Here is a 19,789-nt window from a genome sequence, read left to right on the forward strand (position 1 = left end):
GAGTTTTTAAGGATCTAACTAGTAGGGTAGATAAAGAGGAACCAGTATCAGGGGACATAATCTCAGAATAAGGGGTAGGCCATTTAAGAATGAGATGAGGAGGAACTTCTTCACTCAGAGGGTGGTGAATCTTTGGAATTCTGTACCCCAGAGGGCTGTGGAAGCTCAATCACTGAGTATGTTCAAGACTGAAATCGATAGCTATCTGGAGACTAATGACATCAAGGGGATAGCGCGAGAAAATGGCATTGAGGTAGATGATCAGCCATGATCTTATTGAATGGTGGAGTAGGCTTGATGGACTGAATGGCCTACTCCTGTTCCTATGTTCAATAGATGTAGTTTACTTGGATTTCAAAAAAAGGCATTCGATAAGGTGCCACACAAAAGGTTAATACACAAAATAAGGGCTCGTGTAGTTGGTGGTAATAGATCAGCATGGAGAGAGGATTGGCTAACGGACAGGCAGTAGATAAACAAGGCTTTTTCAAGTTAACAAACTGTGACTAGTGGAGTGCCACAAGGATAAGTGCTAGGGCCTCAGCTGTTTACAATCTATATTATTAACTTAGACGAAGAACCTGTGAGTAATGTATCTAAATTTGCTGGCGATACAAAGCTAGGTGGGAATGTAAGTTGTGAGGAGGACACAAAGAGGCTGCAAAGAGAGGTTAAGTGAATGGGTAACAAGATGGCAGGTGGAGTATAATATGAGGAAGTGTGAGGTTGTTCACTTTGGTAGTAAGAATAGAAAAGCAAAATATTTTTTAAAAGGTGTGAAACTTAATAAATTTTGATGTTCAGAGGGACTTGGGTATACTTGTACAAGGAACACAAAGTTAGCATGCAAGTACAATTAGGAAGGCAAATGACATGTTGGCCTTTATTGCAAGGGGATTGGAGTACAAGAATAAGGAAGTCTTGTTACAATTATACAGGGCTTTGATGAGACCACACCTGGAGCTCTGTGCGCAGTTTTAGTCTCCATATTTAAGGAAGGATATACTTGCATCGGAGGCGATACAGCGAAGGTTTACTAGATTGGTTCCTGGTTTAAGAGGGTTGTCCTATGATGAGAGACTGAGTAAATTGGGTCTATACTGTCGAGTTTAGAAGAATGAGAGGTGATCTCATAGAAACATACAAAATTCTGAAGGGGCTTGACAGAGTAGACACTGAGAGATTGTTTCCCCTAGCTGGGGAATCTAGAACACGGGGGCACAGTCTTAGGATAAGGGGTCAATCATTTAGGACTGAGATGAGGAGAAATTTCTTCACTCAAAGAGTTATGAATCTTTGGAATTCGCTACCCTAGAGGGTTGTTAATGCACCATTGTTGGACATATTTAAGGCTGAGAGAGACAGATTTTTGGTCTCAGGGAATCAAGGATATGGGGAGGGGGCAGGAAAGTGGAGTTGAAGCTGAGGATCAGCCATGATTGTATTGAATGTGGAGCAGGCGCGAGAGGCCATATGGTCTGCTCCTCCTCCTATTTCTTATGTTCTTATGATTTTGCTCTCTCCACCATTGGTTGCCATATCTTCAGCTGCCAAGCCCCTAAACAATGGAATTCCTTCCCTAAACCTTTCTGCCCCTCTCTTGCCTCCTTGAAGATGCTCCTTAAAACCAAATCCGCTACCCTAATATCCCCTTATGTGGCTTGGTATCAAATTTTGTATGGTAACGCTCCTCTGAAATGCCTGGGGACGTTTTACTGTATTATAGGCAATAATAAATGCAAGTTGTTGTTACATTCCAGATGATCCCAGTGAGACTGAATGATAGAGGTGAAATTCCTCTTACCAAGAAATTGGCCTTTTTTTGTGTTTAATTTATGAGCAGCTAGCTAAATTGCATTCACAAATCAGGCTTCAAAAAGATGATTTTGTTAATGGGTCATTCATTATGGTAAAATGGGCATTCACCCATTTGTTATTTACAGAGGAATATCATTCCATAGTGTTTTACAGAATATTTGTGTCTGTACTTTGGATTTTAACCAAAAGTTTTAAGTGACTGGGTGCACTCAAAGATGAATATGAAGCATGCCAAAAATATTTAGGCACTTAGCATTGCACAAAGCTCATTGAAAGGTGCCAGACTTATTCGCAATTTAACTAAAGTATGAATGTTTGACCTTTTAATATCTGCAGTAACCACTTCTTTACAACAATTTGCTGGCACCTTTCTCATAACAAACCGTCTTTTCACAGAAAGACCTGTCAGTTTTGCTGCTGTTTGTCTTTACTGAATTAATTGTAGGGTGTTTTTGCTCTTTTCCTTGTGTGGTGACTAAAATGTTTTACTTGTTTGCATAGTGCACTTGCCATCTGGTGAAAAGATAACATTTCTAGATACACCAGGCCATGCTGCCTTTTCAGCAATGAGGGCCCGTGGTGTTAATGTGACTGACATTGTGATATTAGTGGTTGCTGCAGATGATGGAGTAATGAAGCAAACCATAGAATCAATTCAACATGCAAAAAATTCTAATGGTAAGTTTAAATCTCTAAAGTTATATAGATCCCAAGAATTAGTTGAATGTAATTCACGTTTCAGTTATATTCAGGAAACGGCTGATACCCATTTCTTCCAGTTGCCTTGAGAAAGTGCTGTGCCTTTTATAGCTATTGGTTTTATAATTTAAGAAGCTTGCTCACCCCTTCAAAGGGCATTAACTATCAGCTACATAGTGTGGGGTTGGAATCACATGCCAGCACAGATAAGGGTAACAGGTTTCCATCCCTGTGAGACATTAGTGTTTCTTTTCTTTTTCAGGGAATTGTTTCCTGTTGCCAGCCTACAAATTACCAAAATTAGTGCATTCGGTTTCTCAATTTACCATGGTGGAATTTGAAGTTATAACCTCTGGATTGCTGGTGCTATAAATATTACATTACTATACCTGCTGAAATACTGGAGAAGGATAGCACTTGGCAGCATTTTCAGTGTATTCTTTTGAAAATCCCAAGGCCTACATATAATTTCTAACAAAGGAATAATAATTTCCCCTTGTTCACTGATGATTGCACAATGTTCAGGACCATTCGCGACTCCTCAGATACTGAAGCAGCCCGTGTCCAGATGCAGCAAGACCTGGACAACATCCAGGCTTGGGCTGATAAGTAGCAAGTAACAATCACACCACACAAATGTCAGGCAATGATCATCTCAAACAAGAGAGAATCCAACCGTTTCACCTTGATGTTCAATGGCATTACTATTGCTGAATCCCCCCACTATCAACATCCTGTGGGTTATAATGATCAGAGGCTGGGAATTCTGCAGCGAGTAACTTACCTCTTGACTCCCCAAAGCCTGTCCACCATCTACAAGGCACAAGTCAGGAGTGTGATGGAATACTCTCCACTTGCCTGGATGGGTACAGCTCCAACAACACTCAAGAAGCTCGACACCATCCAAGATAAAGCGGTCCGCTTGATTGGTACGTCATCCACCATCTTCAACATTCACTTCCTTCACCACCGACGCACAGTGGCAGCAATGTGTACCATCTACAAGACGTACTGCAGCAACTCACCAAGTCTCCATCAACAGCACCTTCCAAACCCGCAACCTCTACCACCTAGAAGGACAAGGACAGCAGATGCATGGGAACACCACCACCTTCAAGTTCCCCTCCAAGCCACACACCATCCTGACTTGGAACTATATCGCCATTCCTTCACTGTCGCCTGGTCAAAATCTTGGAACCCCCTTCCTAACAGCACTGAGGGTGTACCTACACCCCAAGGAGTGTTTGTTGAACCACTGCTCTCACCATTTCCTGAGATCCCACTCAATGCCATGCACTGTCATAGGCATACACCCAATCTCTCTCAGCAGCAGTATGAATGGCACATGGGCGGCGCAGTGGTTAGCACCGCAGCCTCACAGCTCCAACGACCCGGGTTCAATTCTGGGTACTGCCTGTGTGGAGTTTGCAAGTTCTCCCTGTGTCTGCGTGGGTTTCCTCCAGATGCTCCGGTTTCCTCCCACATGCCAAAAGACTTGCAGATTGATAGGTAAATTGGCCATTATAAATTGCCCCTAGTATAGGTAGGTGGTAGGGGAATATAGGGACAGGTGAGGATGTGGTAGGAATATGGGATTAGTGTAGGATTAATATAAATGGGTGGTTAATGGTCGGAACAGACTCGGTGGGCCGAAGGGCCTGTTTCAGTGCTGTATCTCTAAATAAAATAAATAAATAAAATGAATCAGTTCCTTTCAGAGTTGTTCTGGTTTACAGTTTCATTTCGTCACCTCATCCAGTGCTTTAACAATAAACTTTATTTCTTCTTTACAGGTGTCAAGGAGCGCAAGCTTCAACAACTTGTAGATACTAATGCACCTCCATATCAGTCTTCCCAATCACTTTCATGTGACCCCATCCCTTCTTCCAATCCCACTCTTTGCCGTGTTTTCACTATCCCCTCTGACCTTCCCCTCTCTGATGGCATGGTGATGAGCTCTTCTTCCTTTACCTCTGTGTTTACTTTTTTGACCAGGAGTCTTCCCCACTCTTTTTCCTGTCTTCAGAATTTTCTTTCTACCCGAATACCTCACTCTGGCCCCTCACCTTTTCTAAATCTTTTCATTGCGAACTGCTGGCGTGACATTGGCCATCTCAATTTCTCTGCTTCTCTTGCTCACTCTAACCTGGCTCCCTCTGAACTTGCAGCTCTCCGTTCTCTCAGGTCCAACTGTGACTTTGTCATTAAACCTGCTGACAATAGTGGTGCTGTTGTTTGGCAAACAGACGTCTACCTTGCGGAGGCTGAACTCTAACTCCTCCTCCCTCATCTGGAGTATGACCCCACCATCAAACATTAAGCCATTATTTCCCAGAACATTGCTCATCTCCTCTGGAAATCTTCCCTCCATGCCCTCCAACCTCATTGTTCCCCAATCCTGCACTACCTCCTTCCCAAGATCCACAAACTGAACTGCCCTTGTAGACCCATCATTTCAATCTGTTCTCACTGCATGGAACTTAGTTCTTCCTATCTCAACTTGATTTTTATTCTCCTCTTGTCCAGTTTCTTCCCACATACATCTGCAACTCTTCCAACATCCTCCATCACTTGAACAGGTTCCTGGTCCTAACTGTCTCCTTTTCACCATGGACATCCAGTCCCAACCACCACCCTCCTCCATCTGGCTGAACTTCTTGCATTGAATACTTCTCCTTTGACCCCTCTCACTTCCTTCAAGTAAAAGGTGTTGCTATGAGAACCTGTAAGGGCCCTAGCTATGCCTGTCTTTTTGTGGGATATGTGGCACATCCTTTATTTCTGTCTTACTTTGGTCTCCTCCTTGACTCCATTTTCCACTACATCGATGGCTGTATCAGTGCTGCTTCATGCTCTCGCCCGAACTGGAAAGTTTCATCAACACTACTTCAAGTTTCCACCCTTCTCTCACCTTCACATGGTTCATCTCTGACTCCAGCCCTCACACCTTCACTTCCCTCCCAGAACCACAATAGGTTTTCCCTTGTCCTAACTTTCTACCCCACCAGCCTCCACATTCAGTGGATCAGCCCCTGCCATCTCCAGCATGATGCCATCACCAAAGACATTTTCCCCTCTCCTTTCAGCATTCCAAAGAAACTGTTCCCTCCACAATACCCTGGTCCATTCTTCCATCACACCCAACGCAGCTCCCCTTCCCATGCAAGCGCAGAAGATGCCACACCTGCCCTTTCAACTCCTCCCTTCCCTTTCAACTCCTCCCTTCCCATCATCTAGCACCTGAAACACTCCTTCCCAGTGAAACAATGATTTACTTGTACTACTTTCAATTTAATATACTGTATTCGCTTACCACCATGTGGTCTCCACTATATTGGGAAGACCAAACACAGACTGGCTTTGTGGGAACCTCAGTTCAGTGTGCAAGCATGACCTTGAGCTTCTTGTCACTTACCATTTTAATTCTGTGCCCCACTGCCACTCTGCTCTCTCTGTCCTCAGCCTCCTAAACTGTTCCAGTGAAGTTTGAAAAACGACAGCTCATCTTTCATTTAGGCACTTTACAACCTTCTGGACTCAACATCGAGTTTAACAGTTTCAGATCATAATCACTGCTTCCAATTTTTCCGGATGCCAGGTGCTGGTAATGATTTCGCTGTTGCTAGTTACGGTTCTTCTAGATCCATCTTTTATTTCTGTACTTGACCCCTTTTGCCTTGCACCATCATCCCTTTTGTCATTTAATCTCTCCTGCCTTCACCTTATCACAGGCCTTCCCTTTTGTTTCCTGCCCTCCCCCTTTCCCTGCTTCTGTTCTTGCTTAAAATGTGTTTCATCTGTAACATTTTCCAGTTCTGACAAAAGATCGCCAACCTGAAATAACTCTGTTTCTTTCTCTACAGATGCTGCCTGATCTCCTGAGTATTTTCAGCATTTTCTGTTTATATTTCAGATTTGCAGTATCTGTAGTATTTTTCTTTTGTCATAAAGGTAGTTGATAGTGTAGTTCTGATCTTCTACTAGATAAATCTATCTTCCATACAACCATATAAAGAATGCTGTTACCCTTGCCCCTTGATGTAGTTAGCCAGGCAGTTTATAAGTGAGGGCCGTGGGTCTCTACCTTAGAGACAGTGAGTCTCTGAAATGCTGAAATGGTAAAAGTTCATGTAAACTAAGGGAAATGGTATGGAATGGCCTTGAGCTGAGGGTATAATAACAGGACCATTGTCACACAAAATTAGGGAAGATTGAGAGTTGATCGCCCTGCTATATGGGGATAGCGTGGGAAAGTGGCGTTGAGGTAGATGATCAGCCATGATTTAATTGAATGGCCTACTCCTGCTCCTATGTTCCTGTGCTACTGAGCTCAGTAACTATAATGCAAGGTTTCCTGCAGCCTTCGCATCGTTGTGTGTTTGTGAGAGCCGGTAAAATGCACAAGTGGATTAGAAACTCTCTTGTTGAAGTAATACAGTAGAATTCATGATGCTGAAACTTTCTGTGCCGCCTATCATTTTCCACGTAATTGAATGGATCGATTCCAGTTATAATGAAATTAGCGAATTTGTTTACTAACATATTATTAAACCCCCATAAAGATCATTTGATCCTTTCGTAGAGCATTTTATAGTCTGTTTCAGATCAAGCTAAAATAGATCTAATATATTAATTAATTTACTCCACACCAATTTTGAGTGCAACTGTTTCAATCACCTGGTTCTCAATCTCGTGACATTCTACTGCAGTTAACCAAACGTAACTGTAAAAAGGTTCCATTTTTGTCAGTGTAGATGAATAAGGAGCTATGGAAATTGATTATTCAAAAATAGCTAATAATGAAAAGGTTTTATCAGTAGGCTTTCAAATATCTTTAAATAATGCACCATACTGATTATTCCCATCTAATTTTAACTGTTCTCATTACAGTTCCAATAATTCTGGCAGTAAATAAGTGTGACAAGCCAGAAGCAAATCATGAAAAAGTAAAGAAGGAATTGTTAGCCTGTGATGTGATTTGTGAGGAGTATGGTGGTGATGTTCAGTCCATAAATGTGTCAGCTCTGAAGGTAATTTTTTTAATGGCATTCTTTATTCTCTTTGGTTGAATGTTGTAACTTTATCAATCTATCACAGTAGTTTAAAAATGTCCTCCCCCCCACCCCACCCAGCATTGGGTTCCCTTGGTGCTACACAATCAAAAAGGACAAAGAAGTGACTGATAACTAAGACTATTCACTCTTGAACCAGCCATTTGCGGGCACATGAAAGCAGTCTGGGAAGAAATGACATTTGCTCTGATTGTTTTGTTTTCATCACTCACGCCTTCCCCCAACCCCCCACTCCACCTTAAACTCTCTTCATAGTTTTCCAGGCAGCATGATTGAGATTGGGAACTCTCCACCTGTAGAATTCATGCCTCGGCCCTACACTTGGTCGCTAACATTTTGTGTCATCTCATAATTGTCTTTTTTTAAAATTAGGCCAAAGCTAGTGAATGTTTAGATTAAGGGGATAAATAAAATTTATTTGCCAGTTACTCAAATAATGTAACATCCATTGCTCTGAAATCACTGTACTAGTTGCTCTGAAATCATTGTACTAGGAATAACTTGTTCTAGTAAACACAAGGGTACATATTTCCAATTCTGGCAGAATTAGTTTATATGCTTATAACAAATAAAATACTATGTTCCTTTGAATGGTAAAGTGGAAGCATTCAATATTGGATTTCTTGAATTTTGTATGCTTTGGAGTCGTGACTATACTGAGTGTTTTTGTTTTAATTTACTGTAAATATTTCTTAGGGAGACAATTTGATGGCTTTAGCTGAGGCCACTGTTGCTCTGTCAGAAGTGTTGGAGTTGAAAGCAGATTGCACAGGACCTGTTGAGGGTATTGTTATTGAATGTCGGAATGATAAAGGAAAAGGGTGAGTAAATTATTGCTGTTACACTTCCTGTCTTTGTATATTGGTAATGTATTTTCTTTAAAAAAAAACCACAAGTAAGAGTTGGCTAAATTGTAACATTAATATTTTGTAATAATTTAGTAAAGAAAAAAATTGAGCCTTTGATTTTTCTGCACTATATCCAAGATTGACTAATTGGCACTAATTGGCCACCGCCTGCTGCAGAGCAGGTAGCTGCTTCCATTGCTCACTCACCTCCGGCAAGATCGGCTGGAGACGGTAACACGTCAGATGTTGGACCCGGCGCGCCATTTTTAAAATTTCCTCCTCCACGCCATTAAGATTCCACCCAGTAACTTTTAATGAGAAACATATTTCCCACCAATCTTTGCGAATTAGCCCCCAGATTGAACAGTTGCCTGGTGTATGGAAGTGAATGGACTCTGCTGCTGTAGCGTGCCTTGCAGCATTGTCAAGGATTGGAGCAAAACATGTATTGCATAAATAGGAATGCTGACCTGTTTTAGACAATTCAAATCTTGAAAAATCTGACCTCAGTAAACTGTTTTTACTTGGCCTCAGCAACTATGGACTAGGGAAGGGAAAAATCATCATAATCCAGACCTCTCTTGAATGTTCATATATAGATGTCAGATGAGGATACGAATTAATATGGGTGAGATGTGTGAGAGTGAGATGTAAGGGTGAGATGTGAGATAGGTGCCTCTGTGTAAACTAGCCTGCCAACACTCTGAATGCTCACACATTAATGGCTACTTGAGTTAGGTGCTGAAGGATAACCGACATCCATGGAAATGCAGCAAGGACTCAACACCTTCAGGAGAGGAAGGTGGGGCGAAAATTGGCAATATAAAACTGGCAAGAGGAAAGCATTGCTAGCAGCTCACCATATACCAGGTTAGCTAACTATGTTGAAGACCTTAGTTAGATTGATGAATACCATTTAGTGGTTAATATCTGCCCTTGAATGTTCCCTGGATTTGTCTTGTGACAAAGATCCTATTATACCTCTGGGAGTGTATTGTATTCAAATATTCTTGAAAACCAAGCCAAAGTTTAGAATTCAATAGTACTCTCAATTTTTTTGTGGAGCCCTGAGGCATGGATGTAAAGCAGACACCATATAAAAGACTTAACACGTCATCTGCAGTCAATTCTGCACATCTAATGACAAAACAAGATCACTAATCCGGAAATCCTGTGAAGAGTCAGTACAAAGTGTTGCTCAGCAAAATGTAACTTGGTTAGCCATCTTTTGAATGACAAAACGTGAGGTGTTTGGAGCTAAAAAATGGTCAGCGTTCTTAGGTGGGCAAAAGAAGCAGTGTAAAATACCTTGGAAAATCAGGCTGAAGACATATAATGTCCTCACTGATGACTGGAATGACAATGTCATAAGTCATGAAGGTGAACCACCCCCTGGATTATACATTTCTGTGTCCTCCCTGTCATCCATGGGGACGTTACATGTCTTTGAAAACCTGTGAAGGTTGAGCAGAAATCTAAAAAATGGCAACATCTCAATGTCTGCAGCAGTCATGTTATCCTACATAGTGAGAGAAACCTGTCAGAATTGGGCTTATCAGACACCAGTCAATGCACTGGAGAACTTGAGAATTTTTTGATGATCCAATCATCTTTGATTGAAGAAATAACTACCAGTATATTGTCAGCCATGATTCAGTGGCAACATTGTCGTCTCTGAATCAGAAGATTGTGGGTTCAAGTCCCACTCCAGAGACTTGCACACAAAAATTTAGGCCACCACTTCACTGCAGTACTGAGGGAGTGCTGCACTGTTGGATGTTCCGTCTTTCAGATAAGAGGTTAAACTGAGGACCCGTCTGTTATCTCAGGTGGACATGAAAGATCTCACGATACTATTTCGAAGAAGGCAGAGGGCTCTCCCTAGTGTCCTAGCCAATATTTATTCCTCAGCCAACATCACTAAAAACAGATTTTGTAATCATTATTACAATGCTATTTGTGGAAACTAGCTGTAGACAAATTGGCTGCCACATTTCCTGCATTGCAACAATGAGTAAACAAAAATACTTAATTGGCTGTGAAGTGCTTTGGGATGCCCTGAGGTCATGAAAAGTGCTAAATAAATGAAAATCTTTCTTTCCTATCTATTATTGCCAATATAGACCAGTCACCACAGCTATTATCCAACGTGGAACATTGACGAAAGGTTGTGTCCTGGTGGCCGGGAAGAGCTGGGCTAAGGTACGGTTAATGTTTGATGAGAATAACAAACCAATGAAAGCTGCTGGACCAAGTACCCCAGTGGAGATAGTTGGTTGGAAGGAACTTCCATCTGCTGGAGATGAAATTCTTGAAGTGGAATCAGAGGTATGGAATTCTAATGTTGTGTTCTGTAAATGATGGTTACTATTACAATTAATTATCTGATGTTAGTGGTTGCATCAAAGTATCAGGTCTCTCACAGCTCTTTGGTTCAAAGTGATCTATGTATAAATCATATGAACCATTACACAAGAACATGGCCATATGAAATGTATAAATAAGAATGTTTAAACACAATAGGCTTTATCCCTGCAGTTAATTCGGTCCCTGTGAACATTTCACAGTAGTTCCATGGGAGCATCTATCGGTATTAAGAGTGTAGTTTTTGTCTAGAAAGTCAAACTAGTTGAGAGGACTTCCGTAAGGCTTTTGATAAAGTCCCGCATGGGAGAATGGTTAAGAAGGTAAGAGCCCATGGGATCCAGGGCAATTTGGCAAATTGGATCCAAAATTGGCTTAGTGGGAGGAGGCAGAGGGTGATGGTTGTTTTTTGCGAATGGAGGCCTGCGACCAGTGGTGTACCACAGGGATCGGTGCTGAGACCCTTACTGTTTGTAGTGTACATTAATGATTTAGACGTGAGTATAGGAGGTATGATTAGTAAGTTCGCAGATGACACGAAAATTGATGGTGTCGTAAATAGTAAGGAGGAAAGCCTTAGATTCAGGGCGATATAGTTGGGCTAGTAAGATGGGCGGAACAGTGGTAGATGGAATTTAATCCTGAGAAGTGTGAGGTGATGCACTTTGGGAGGACTAACAAGGCAAGGGACTATACAATGGATGGTAGAACCCTAGGAAGTACAGAGGGTCAGAGGGACCTTGGTGTACTTGTCCATAGATCACTGAAGGCAGCAGCACAGATAGATAAGGTGATTAGGAAGGCATATGGGATACTTGGCTTTATTAGCTGAGGCATAGAATATAAGAGTAGGGATGTTATGATGGAGCTGTATAAAACGCTGGTTAGGCCACAGCTGGAGTACTGTGTACAGTTCTGGTCACCACTGGAAGGATGTGATTGCACTGGAGAGGGTGCAGAGGAGATTCACCAGGATGTTGCCTGGGCTGGAACATTTCAGCTGTGAAGAGAGACTGGATAGGCTAGGGTTGTTTTCCTTGGAGCAGGGAAGGCTGAGGGGGGACCCGATTGAGGTATACAAGATTATGAGGGGCATTGATAGGATAGATAGGAAGAAACTTTTTCCCTTAGCGGATGGGTCAATGACCAGTGGGCATAGATTTAAGGTAAGGAGCACGAGGTTTAGAGGGGAGTTGAGGAAAAAAATTTTCACCCAGAGGGTGGTTGGAATCTGGAACACACTGCCTAAAGGGGTGGTAGAGGCAGGAACCCTCACAACATTTAATAAGTATTTTGATGAGCACTTGAAACGCCATAGCACACAAGGCTACGGGCCAAGTACTGGAAAATGGGATTAGTTTGGATGGGTCAAAAACAAGAAATGCTGGATTCACTCAGCAGGTCTGGCAGCATCTGTGGAAAGAGAAGCAGAGTTAACGTTTCGGGTCAGTGACCCTTCTTCGGAACTGGAGCTTCTTCGGAGCTTTCCACAGATGCTGCCAGACCTGCTGAGTGAATCCAGCATTTCTTGTTTTTGTTTCAGATTTCCAGCATCCGCAGTATTTTGCTTTTATTTTAGTTTGGATGGGTGCTTGATGGTCGGCGCAGATACGTAGGGCCGAAGGGCCTGTTTCTGTACTGTACAGCTCTATAACTCTATGATTCTAGGTAAGAGGAGTAGAGGATGGAAGGATCTTAATTCTTGTAATATGTCTACTCTCACGGTAAATTAAGATTTCTCAATAGGTTTATTGTTCTCTTATGTGTGCCCCTTGTACAGTAATATGCTGAAAACATGATTATTTCACTTTTCTAATTGCCCTTCTTGGCTGTGCAGCAAAGGGCCAGAGAGGTTTTAGAATGGAGGAAGTATGTTGAGGCACAAGAAAAAATCAAACAAGATATTGTGATGATTGAAGCAAAACAGCAAGAACACCATGAGACATACAAGAAGGAGCGGGAGAGCTTTAGTAGCATGAACTGGAGACAGAGAAAATCGGCTATGTACAAGGCCAATAAACATCTAATGGCAACAAGGCCTAAAGAGAGGACTGAGATAGATGAGCTTTCACTTCCAATAATAGTAAAAGGTAAATGGATATTTTCTAATATGTTGTCTGTGCTATGTCCCCCACAGCCTGCGGTGTTACAGCCATATATAATCCTACACACCATCTTGCACTGTAGCTGTCGGCGTAAGGCTATCAATAATGGAGCTGCATTTGCCTTGGAATACATCATTTACAATGTTTCAGTCATAGTATTCTACCAAGATGGCATTTTTTAAACCATTTTTTAAATAGCTTTTCTCCCCTCTCTCCTCCTGAAGGCATTGACTTCTTATTAAAGTATGAATATCCTGTGATACCTTGCTCAAGTGCCTACTGTAGGTTGGATTTGGTTCCCAGCCTGACGTCGGGTTCCGTGGCGGGATAGGGCCAGAGCGTTGGAGCGGCAGTGGCCACCACAGAACCCAACGCCGGGATTGCACGGCCAGATCATCCCGGCAGTGGGAAAGTTAGATGTTTTCATTAATTTAAATGTAATCCACAGCGATCTTACCTTCGGTTCCCAATGTTCAGCGCGACGTGCAGCAAAGGGCACTCACGCCATCACTTTTCTGTCTCGGGAAAGCTGGTGCCACCAAGGTGGAGAAGGGGTCAACTCTGCAGTATTTGTATAGGGAAGGGGTCAACTTTGCATTTTGTTGAACTGTCTGCAGGGCTGGCAGCCAGCACCTGCTTCCGCAACAGGTGACGCCGTTAACGGCATCACGAATGCTGTCCCCCACCACGTGATTTGGGGGGGGCAGCCATCGTCAATATGTAAAGTGGCTACCTGCCACAGAATCGGTCAATGTTGGCAGCACTGTTTGAGTGCTGGTGGTTTTGCTGCCGAGCTCAGTTGTGTCCTTGTCCAACAGCTACGTATACTGCTGTAAAGCACTCAATATTTTTTCCTCTTTAATCTAAGGCCATTTATTGCAGCCCTACTATAAACCCAGTTGAGATCAGCTAACAGAGATTGGGGATTGCACCTGGGGCCTTCCTCATCTCCATAACCTAACTTCTTATTGGATAAACTTGATGACGATGATGTGCTTCACTGGTACAGTACAATCATGTTGGATTCTTGATTGCTCTAAATTCTGCATTTGTGTATTTTGGTTTTTTTTAAATTTAGAGATACAGCACTGAAACAGGCCCTTCGGCCCACCGAGTCTGTGCCGACCAAGAACCACCCATTTATACTAACCCTACAGTAATCCCTACATATTCCCTACACTAAGGGCAATTTACAATGGCCAATTTACCTATCACCTGCACGTCTTTGGCGGTGGGAGGAAACCGGAGCACCCGGCGAAAACCCACGCAGTCACAGGGAAAACTTGCAAACTCCGCACAGGCAGTACCCAGAATTGAACCTGGGTCCCTGGAGTTGTGAGGCTGCGGTGCTAACCATTGCGCCACTGTGCCGCTCAACATTTTTCCTCATTGAAGGCTCAAGGGATGGATGGTTGGGGTTTCTGCTGGGCTATTCGGCTGCTATCACACATTCTCAATCCATCTGGTGTCAGATGAAAGTGCTGCTAATCTGTTGGGTTTATTGCTTGCACTTTTGTTCTGCAGATGGGGAAAATTTTTGTTTTTTGTTTCTTGTTGGTACGTTGTACTGAATTGGTTATAAACACAAGCCGAGATGGTGAATAAAATATTTCAAACGTGTATTTTATTTCCCTTTAGGTGATGTTGATGGCTCTGTAGAAGCTATTCTAAACATCCTCGATGGTTATGATGCTGATGAACAGTGTAACCTCAAAGTGATCCACTTTGGTGTTGGAGATATCAGTGAAAATGATATTGTCACAGCAGAGATTTTTTCAGGTAAGGGTTCAATTTTGCTTCTAATGGATAAATTTATTTAGTTTTTATCTGCATTTTCGCTCCTGTAATCACAATGTAGCTGATATGTTATGCTGCAGATTTTCTTTCCAGCCTTTGCCTTATAACCTATAGGAAGTGCAAGAAATTGGTGATTCCCTGATTTTGCACTCTGACCCCCAACATCCAGTGGGAAAGCAATGGACAGACCTTGCTCAGCCAGGTTTACTTTCAGGTCTGGAACATTTATAGAACTGTAGTTCTTTTAAAATCAGACTGTACACAAGCTGTCAGTGGGCTTATGCAATGTTGTCCCGACAGTAGACAGAGAGAAGCATGTGGATGGAGGAACAGAGTGGTGCCATGCTTATCACTTTATCCTCTTCATTTATGAAATCAATTCTAGCCTGATTGATGGGGTCAAAATTGGAGCTATGATGAAAGATTAGATAAGCTTAGGCTTTACAGTATTGAGAAAGAAAAATGTTAACTTCACTGAGTTATATAAAGTATGAAATGATATAGATAAGTGAACCCAGAATATTACTGTCAAGGTTAGTCAAATATTGGAGAAACAACATAATTTTATATAAGTAAAAAGTAAAATTTAAAACAAATCTTAGGAAAAAATCTTTATTCGAAGGGCGATACATTTAGAAAGACTTACCAGGTAGCATGGTGGACTCAAAGACATTAGTGGCAGTCAGGTTGCAATTGAAAACTGGGATGGGGGAATTAGAACATTGGAGAAATGAGCTTCATGGATTGAATAGTCTTTTCTCGTCCTCGACTTTTTCATGTTCGTATAATCCATTTCCAAAAAGCATAAAACTTCTATAATTTTATAAATTCATAATCTCATCTAGAATGGTGAAACAGGATAGCTGGTATGTATTCACATGAATGCAATAGAGAAATGTTACTAATCTTACTGCCTCCTTCCTAGTTATTAAACAGAATTCAAGTACAACAGGCTTTCTCTATTGAAGGCAGTTAGATGTCAGGGGCATATGCAGCAATGATGAAGGAATGGCAATATATTTCCAAGTCTGGTTGGTGTTTGATTTGGAGGGAAACTTGGAGGTGATGTTCCCATGCGTTTGCTGCCCTTGTCCTTCTAGTTGGTAGAGCCAGTGAGTTTGGGAGGTGCTATCAACGAAGCTTTGGTAAGTTTCTACAGTGTATCTTGTAGATCTCTCAACCAGGTGCCGATTGACGTTATCTGAAAGCTAACAAGGATTAATCCTCTCAAATTTACTAAATGCGACTATTTAAATTTGACCACTGAACACCATAATATCCTATGGCGATCCATCCTGGCAGCTGTTGTTAGGGCCCATCTGCAGAGGCCTCCTTACTCCTAAATTATACTACTTTGATATACTTCTTTTTGGTGTGTAAAGAAGCTTACTGAAGAATTGCTTACTTCCATGTACAGTTGTCTTCTTTATTTGTATGAACAGCATTCTCCACATACCATGATCCCAACCAAGCATTCTTTTAGGTCTTGCAAGAATTTGTAGTTAGGCGATGGGTAGTTACTGTCCCTGTCCCTGGGGCTTAATACAAGGGAATGGGAGACCATTTACAGCATTACCTATCTGTTGTGTTGTGAAAACAATTTTATGTGTATATGGAGTGGTTTCCCCAGAACCCAGTAAGCTTGCTTTTGCTCTTGTGTGTAGAGAATGCAAATCACTTGAAAAGGAAGATGATCCTATAAGGTAGGTAATACATCTTTGTTGAAGCAGAGTAAAGGGTGATTTACTTTGCATCTGGACATGCTATATCTAACTTGCAGTGGCTGATGCTGATATTGTCTGACAAAAGTGGAAAAAGTGTTTCATTCCTCAGCACTGACACCCTTCTGCTTTTTTTCGACACTTACTGCACTAATACTTGTGTCATGCTGGGATGAAACCTGTGGGTTAAGCTTTCATATTGTCCAAGGAAGTTCATAACACTCCTTAGTGGATTCATTTATATACAAAACAGGGCACCAGATCTACATCATGAAATGTTTCAAAAACATACAAGGATAAAACATGTAAGTTTCACTTGTCCCATCGAACTCGGTGTACGGATCTAATATCTATTGATGTTAAAATCCATATTCTCTTCCGAAATCTGTCCATTTAATTGGTTCCAGATCCTTTTGAAAGCTGCTGTTGCTCTTGTACTTGTCACCTGATCATAAAGCCCAGTGTCATCAACAAATTTTACATCACCAACAGCTGCAACCACATTATTTATAAATAGTGAACAGAGGGGACTTGAAACACAATGGTCAGAATTTTACGCTGCCCAAGCAGGTCGGATGGTGGCGTGGGGGCGGCGTAAAATTGAGCGGCAGGCTCCGGGAGGCCTAGCCGCCCCGATTCCGCCTCCGACCAAGGTTACGGAGGTTCAGTGCAGGGGGGTGAGAAACTGCCCGCACGCCCGAGGCCAATCAAGACCCTTAAGTGGCCACTTAACGGCCACTTAAGGGCCCTCGCCCACCTCCACGGGTATTTTACACAACTATAGCTGCCGGCCTTTCTGCACCCGGGGTGGGGGTGACTGGCAATCGGGCACAAGGTGCCCGATTGAGGGACGCCCCCGCCTCCCAACCCAACCCTGGGATCCAAGATGCCCCCCCCTCCCCCCAAACGACCGATTCCTCTGGTGAGGCTGCCCGAACTTACCTTCTGTTTCGGTTCCATTGTGTCCTCCTCGGTCGGCTGGGCTGCAGTCTCAGCAGTGGCCACCGCTCCCAGTGGCACTGCTGAGACTAAGAGCTGCCGGCCCAATGATTGGCCAGCAGCTCACTGAGGCGGGACCTCCTCCCTCAAGCGGGTGGAAGTCCCGCCTCGGGCCAATTAAAGCCTGGGGATCCGTAAAATACGGGACGGATCCCCAGGCTGGGCAGGAGCGGGATCGGCACCGACATTTACGTCGGAATCCGGCTCCCGTATGCCCAGCGTAAAATTCTGGCCAATGTCACTAGTTGTTGATCCTCTGTCACAACTTTTCTACTTATGCCTTTTATTACTAAGCCAATTTTCAGTTCTTTTGTTGTCATCAACTAGTTTAGCTCCATTCTTTAAGAATTCCAGTAGTTTTGTTTGGCACCACCTCTTCTTTGGCCTCCTTATCTCGAGAGACAATGGGTAAGCGCCTGGAGGTGGTCAGTGGTTTGTGAAGCAGCGCCTGGAGTGGCTATAAAGGCCAATTCTAGAATGACAGGCTCTTCCACAGGCGCTGCAGAGAAATTTGTTTGTCGGGGCTGTTACACAGTTGGCTCTCCCCTTGCGCCTCTGTCTTTTTTCCTGCCAACTACTAAGTCTCTTCGACTCACCACACTTTAGCCCCGTCTTTATGGCTGCCCACCAGCTCTGGCGAACGCTGGCAACTGACTCCCACGACTTGTGATCAATGTCACAGGATTTCATGTCGCATTTGCAGACGTCTTTAAAGCGGAGACATGGACGGCCGGTGGGTCTGATAACAGTGGCGAGCTCGCTGTACAATGTGTCTTTGGGGATCCTGCCATCTTCCATGCGGCTCACATGGCCAAGCCATTTCAAGCACCACCAATTCCGTCTAAATCCATGACTCCATAGAGTCTCTATGCTCTTTGCGTAAATGCTGATCGCAGAAAACCTATAAGGATGCTGGTGTGGGAAATTATCAGACATTTATGGACCAATTTGGTGTTGAAGTGCAATGTTGAGGCAATGTGGAGAAAGCTTTATCCTGAACTTGCCATTAGGTGAAAAACTAAAAGAAATGTTTATTTCCTTGTTTAACTTGTCTTAGGAACATACAAACATAGAAGCAGGAGTAGGCCATTCAGTACTTTGCCTGCTCCGCCATTCTAGATCATGGCTGATTGTCTACCTCCCCGCCATTTTCCCACTCTATCCTCATATCCCTTGATGTCATTAGCAACTAGAAATCTATCGATCTCTGTTTTGAACTTACTCAGTGACTAAGCTTCCACCGCCCTCTGGGGCAGAAATTCCAGAGATTCATCACCCTCTGAGTGAAGAAGTTCCTCATCATCTCATTCCTAAATGTCTTGCCCTTTATTCTGAGATTGTGTCCCCTGGTTCTAGACCACACAGCCAGGGGAAACATCCTTTCTGCATCTCCCCTGTCTATCCCTTTAAGAATTTTGTAAGTTTCTATGAGATTGCCTCTCATTCTTCTAAACTCCAGAGAATACAGGCCCAGTCTCCCCAATCTTTCCTCATCGGACAATCCCATCATCCCAGGAATCAGTCTGATGAACCTCTGCTGCACTCCCGCTATGGCAAGTATATCCTTCCTCAGGCAAGGGGACCAGAACTGCACACATATTCCAGGTGCAGCCTCACCAATATTCTATACAATTGAAGCAAGAAGTCTTTGCTCCTGTACTCCCGTCCTCTTGCGATAAAGGCTAACATACCGTTTGCCTTCCTAATTGCTTGCTACACCTGCAGGCTAGCTTTCAGTGACTTATGAACAAGGACACTTAGGTCCCTTTGGACATCAACACTTTCAATGTCTCACTATTTAAGAAATACTCTGCACCTCCGATCCTCCTACCAAAGTGGATAACCTCACACTTATCCACATTATATTCATTGATCTCACCAAAGTCTTTGACCTCGTCAGCAAACGTGGTCTCTTCAGAATACTAGCAAAGATCGGATGTCCACCAAAGCTACTAAGTATCATCACCTCATTCCATGATAATATGAAAGGCACAATTCAGCATAGCGGCGCCTCATCAGACCCCTTTCCTATCCTGAGTGGCGTGAAAGAGGGCTGTGTTCTCGCACCTACACTGTTTGGGATCTTATTCTCCCTGCTGCTCTCACATGCTTTCAAGTCTTCAGAAGAAGGAATTTTCCTCCACACAAGATCAGATGGCGGGTTGTTCAACCTTGCCCGTCTAAGAGCAAAAACCATGGAAGATGGCAGGATCCCCAAGGACACATTGTACAGTGAGCTCATCAGGGAACTCCTCTTTGCTGACAATGCTGCATTAACATCTCACACTGAAGAGTGTCTGCAGAGACTCATTGACAGGATTGCGGCTGCCTGCAGCGAATTTGGCCTAACCATCAGCCTCAAGAAA

At 43.0% G+C, this 19,789-nt stretch overlaps 1 protein-coding gene across 2 annotated transcripts in view; it reads left to right on the forward strand.

The window, feature by feature from the left end:
* mtif2 (mitochondrial translational initiation factor 2) overlaps positions 1-19,789 on the forward strand; it is a 63,022-nt gene that overhangs the window by 37,157 nt on the left and 6,076 nt on the right. For both annotated transcript variants that reach the window (XM_068044916.1, XM_068044917.1), the window contains exons 6-11: positions 2,320-2,496; positions 7,408-7,547; positions 8,286-8,410; positions 10,561-10,765; positions 12,639-12,891; positions 14,545-14,685. In XM_068044916.1, coding sequence (XP_067901017.1) covers positions 2,320-2,496; positions 7,408-7,547; positions 8,286-8,410; positions 10,561-10,765; positions 12,639-12,891; positions 14,545-14,685 — 1,041 coding nt within the window. The remainder of the gene's footprint in view (positions 1-2,319; positions 2,497-7,407; positions 7,548-8,285; positions 8,411-10,560; positions 10,766-12,638; positions 12,892-14,544; positions 14,686-19,789) is intronic.

Source organism: Heterodontus francisci, chromosome 13 (assembly GCF_036365525.1).
Source record: "Heterodontus francisci isolate sHetFra1 chromosome 13, sHetFra1.hap1, whole genome shotgun sequence".
Taxonomy (NCBI): Eukaryota; Metazoa; Chordata; class Chondrichthyes; order Heterodontiformes; family Heterodontidae; genus Heterodontus; species Heterodontus francisci.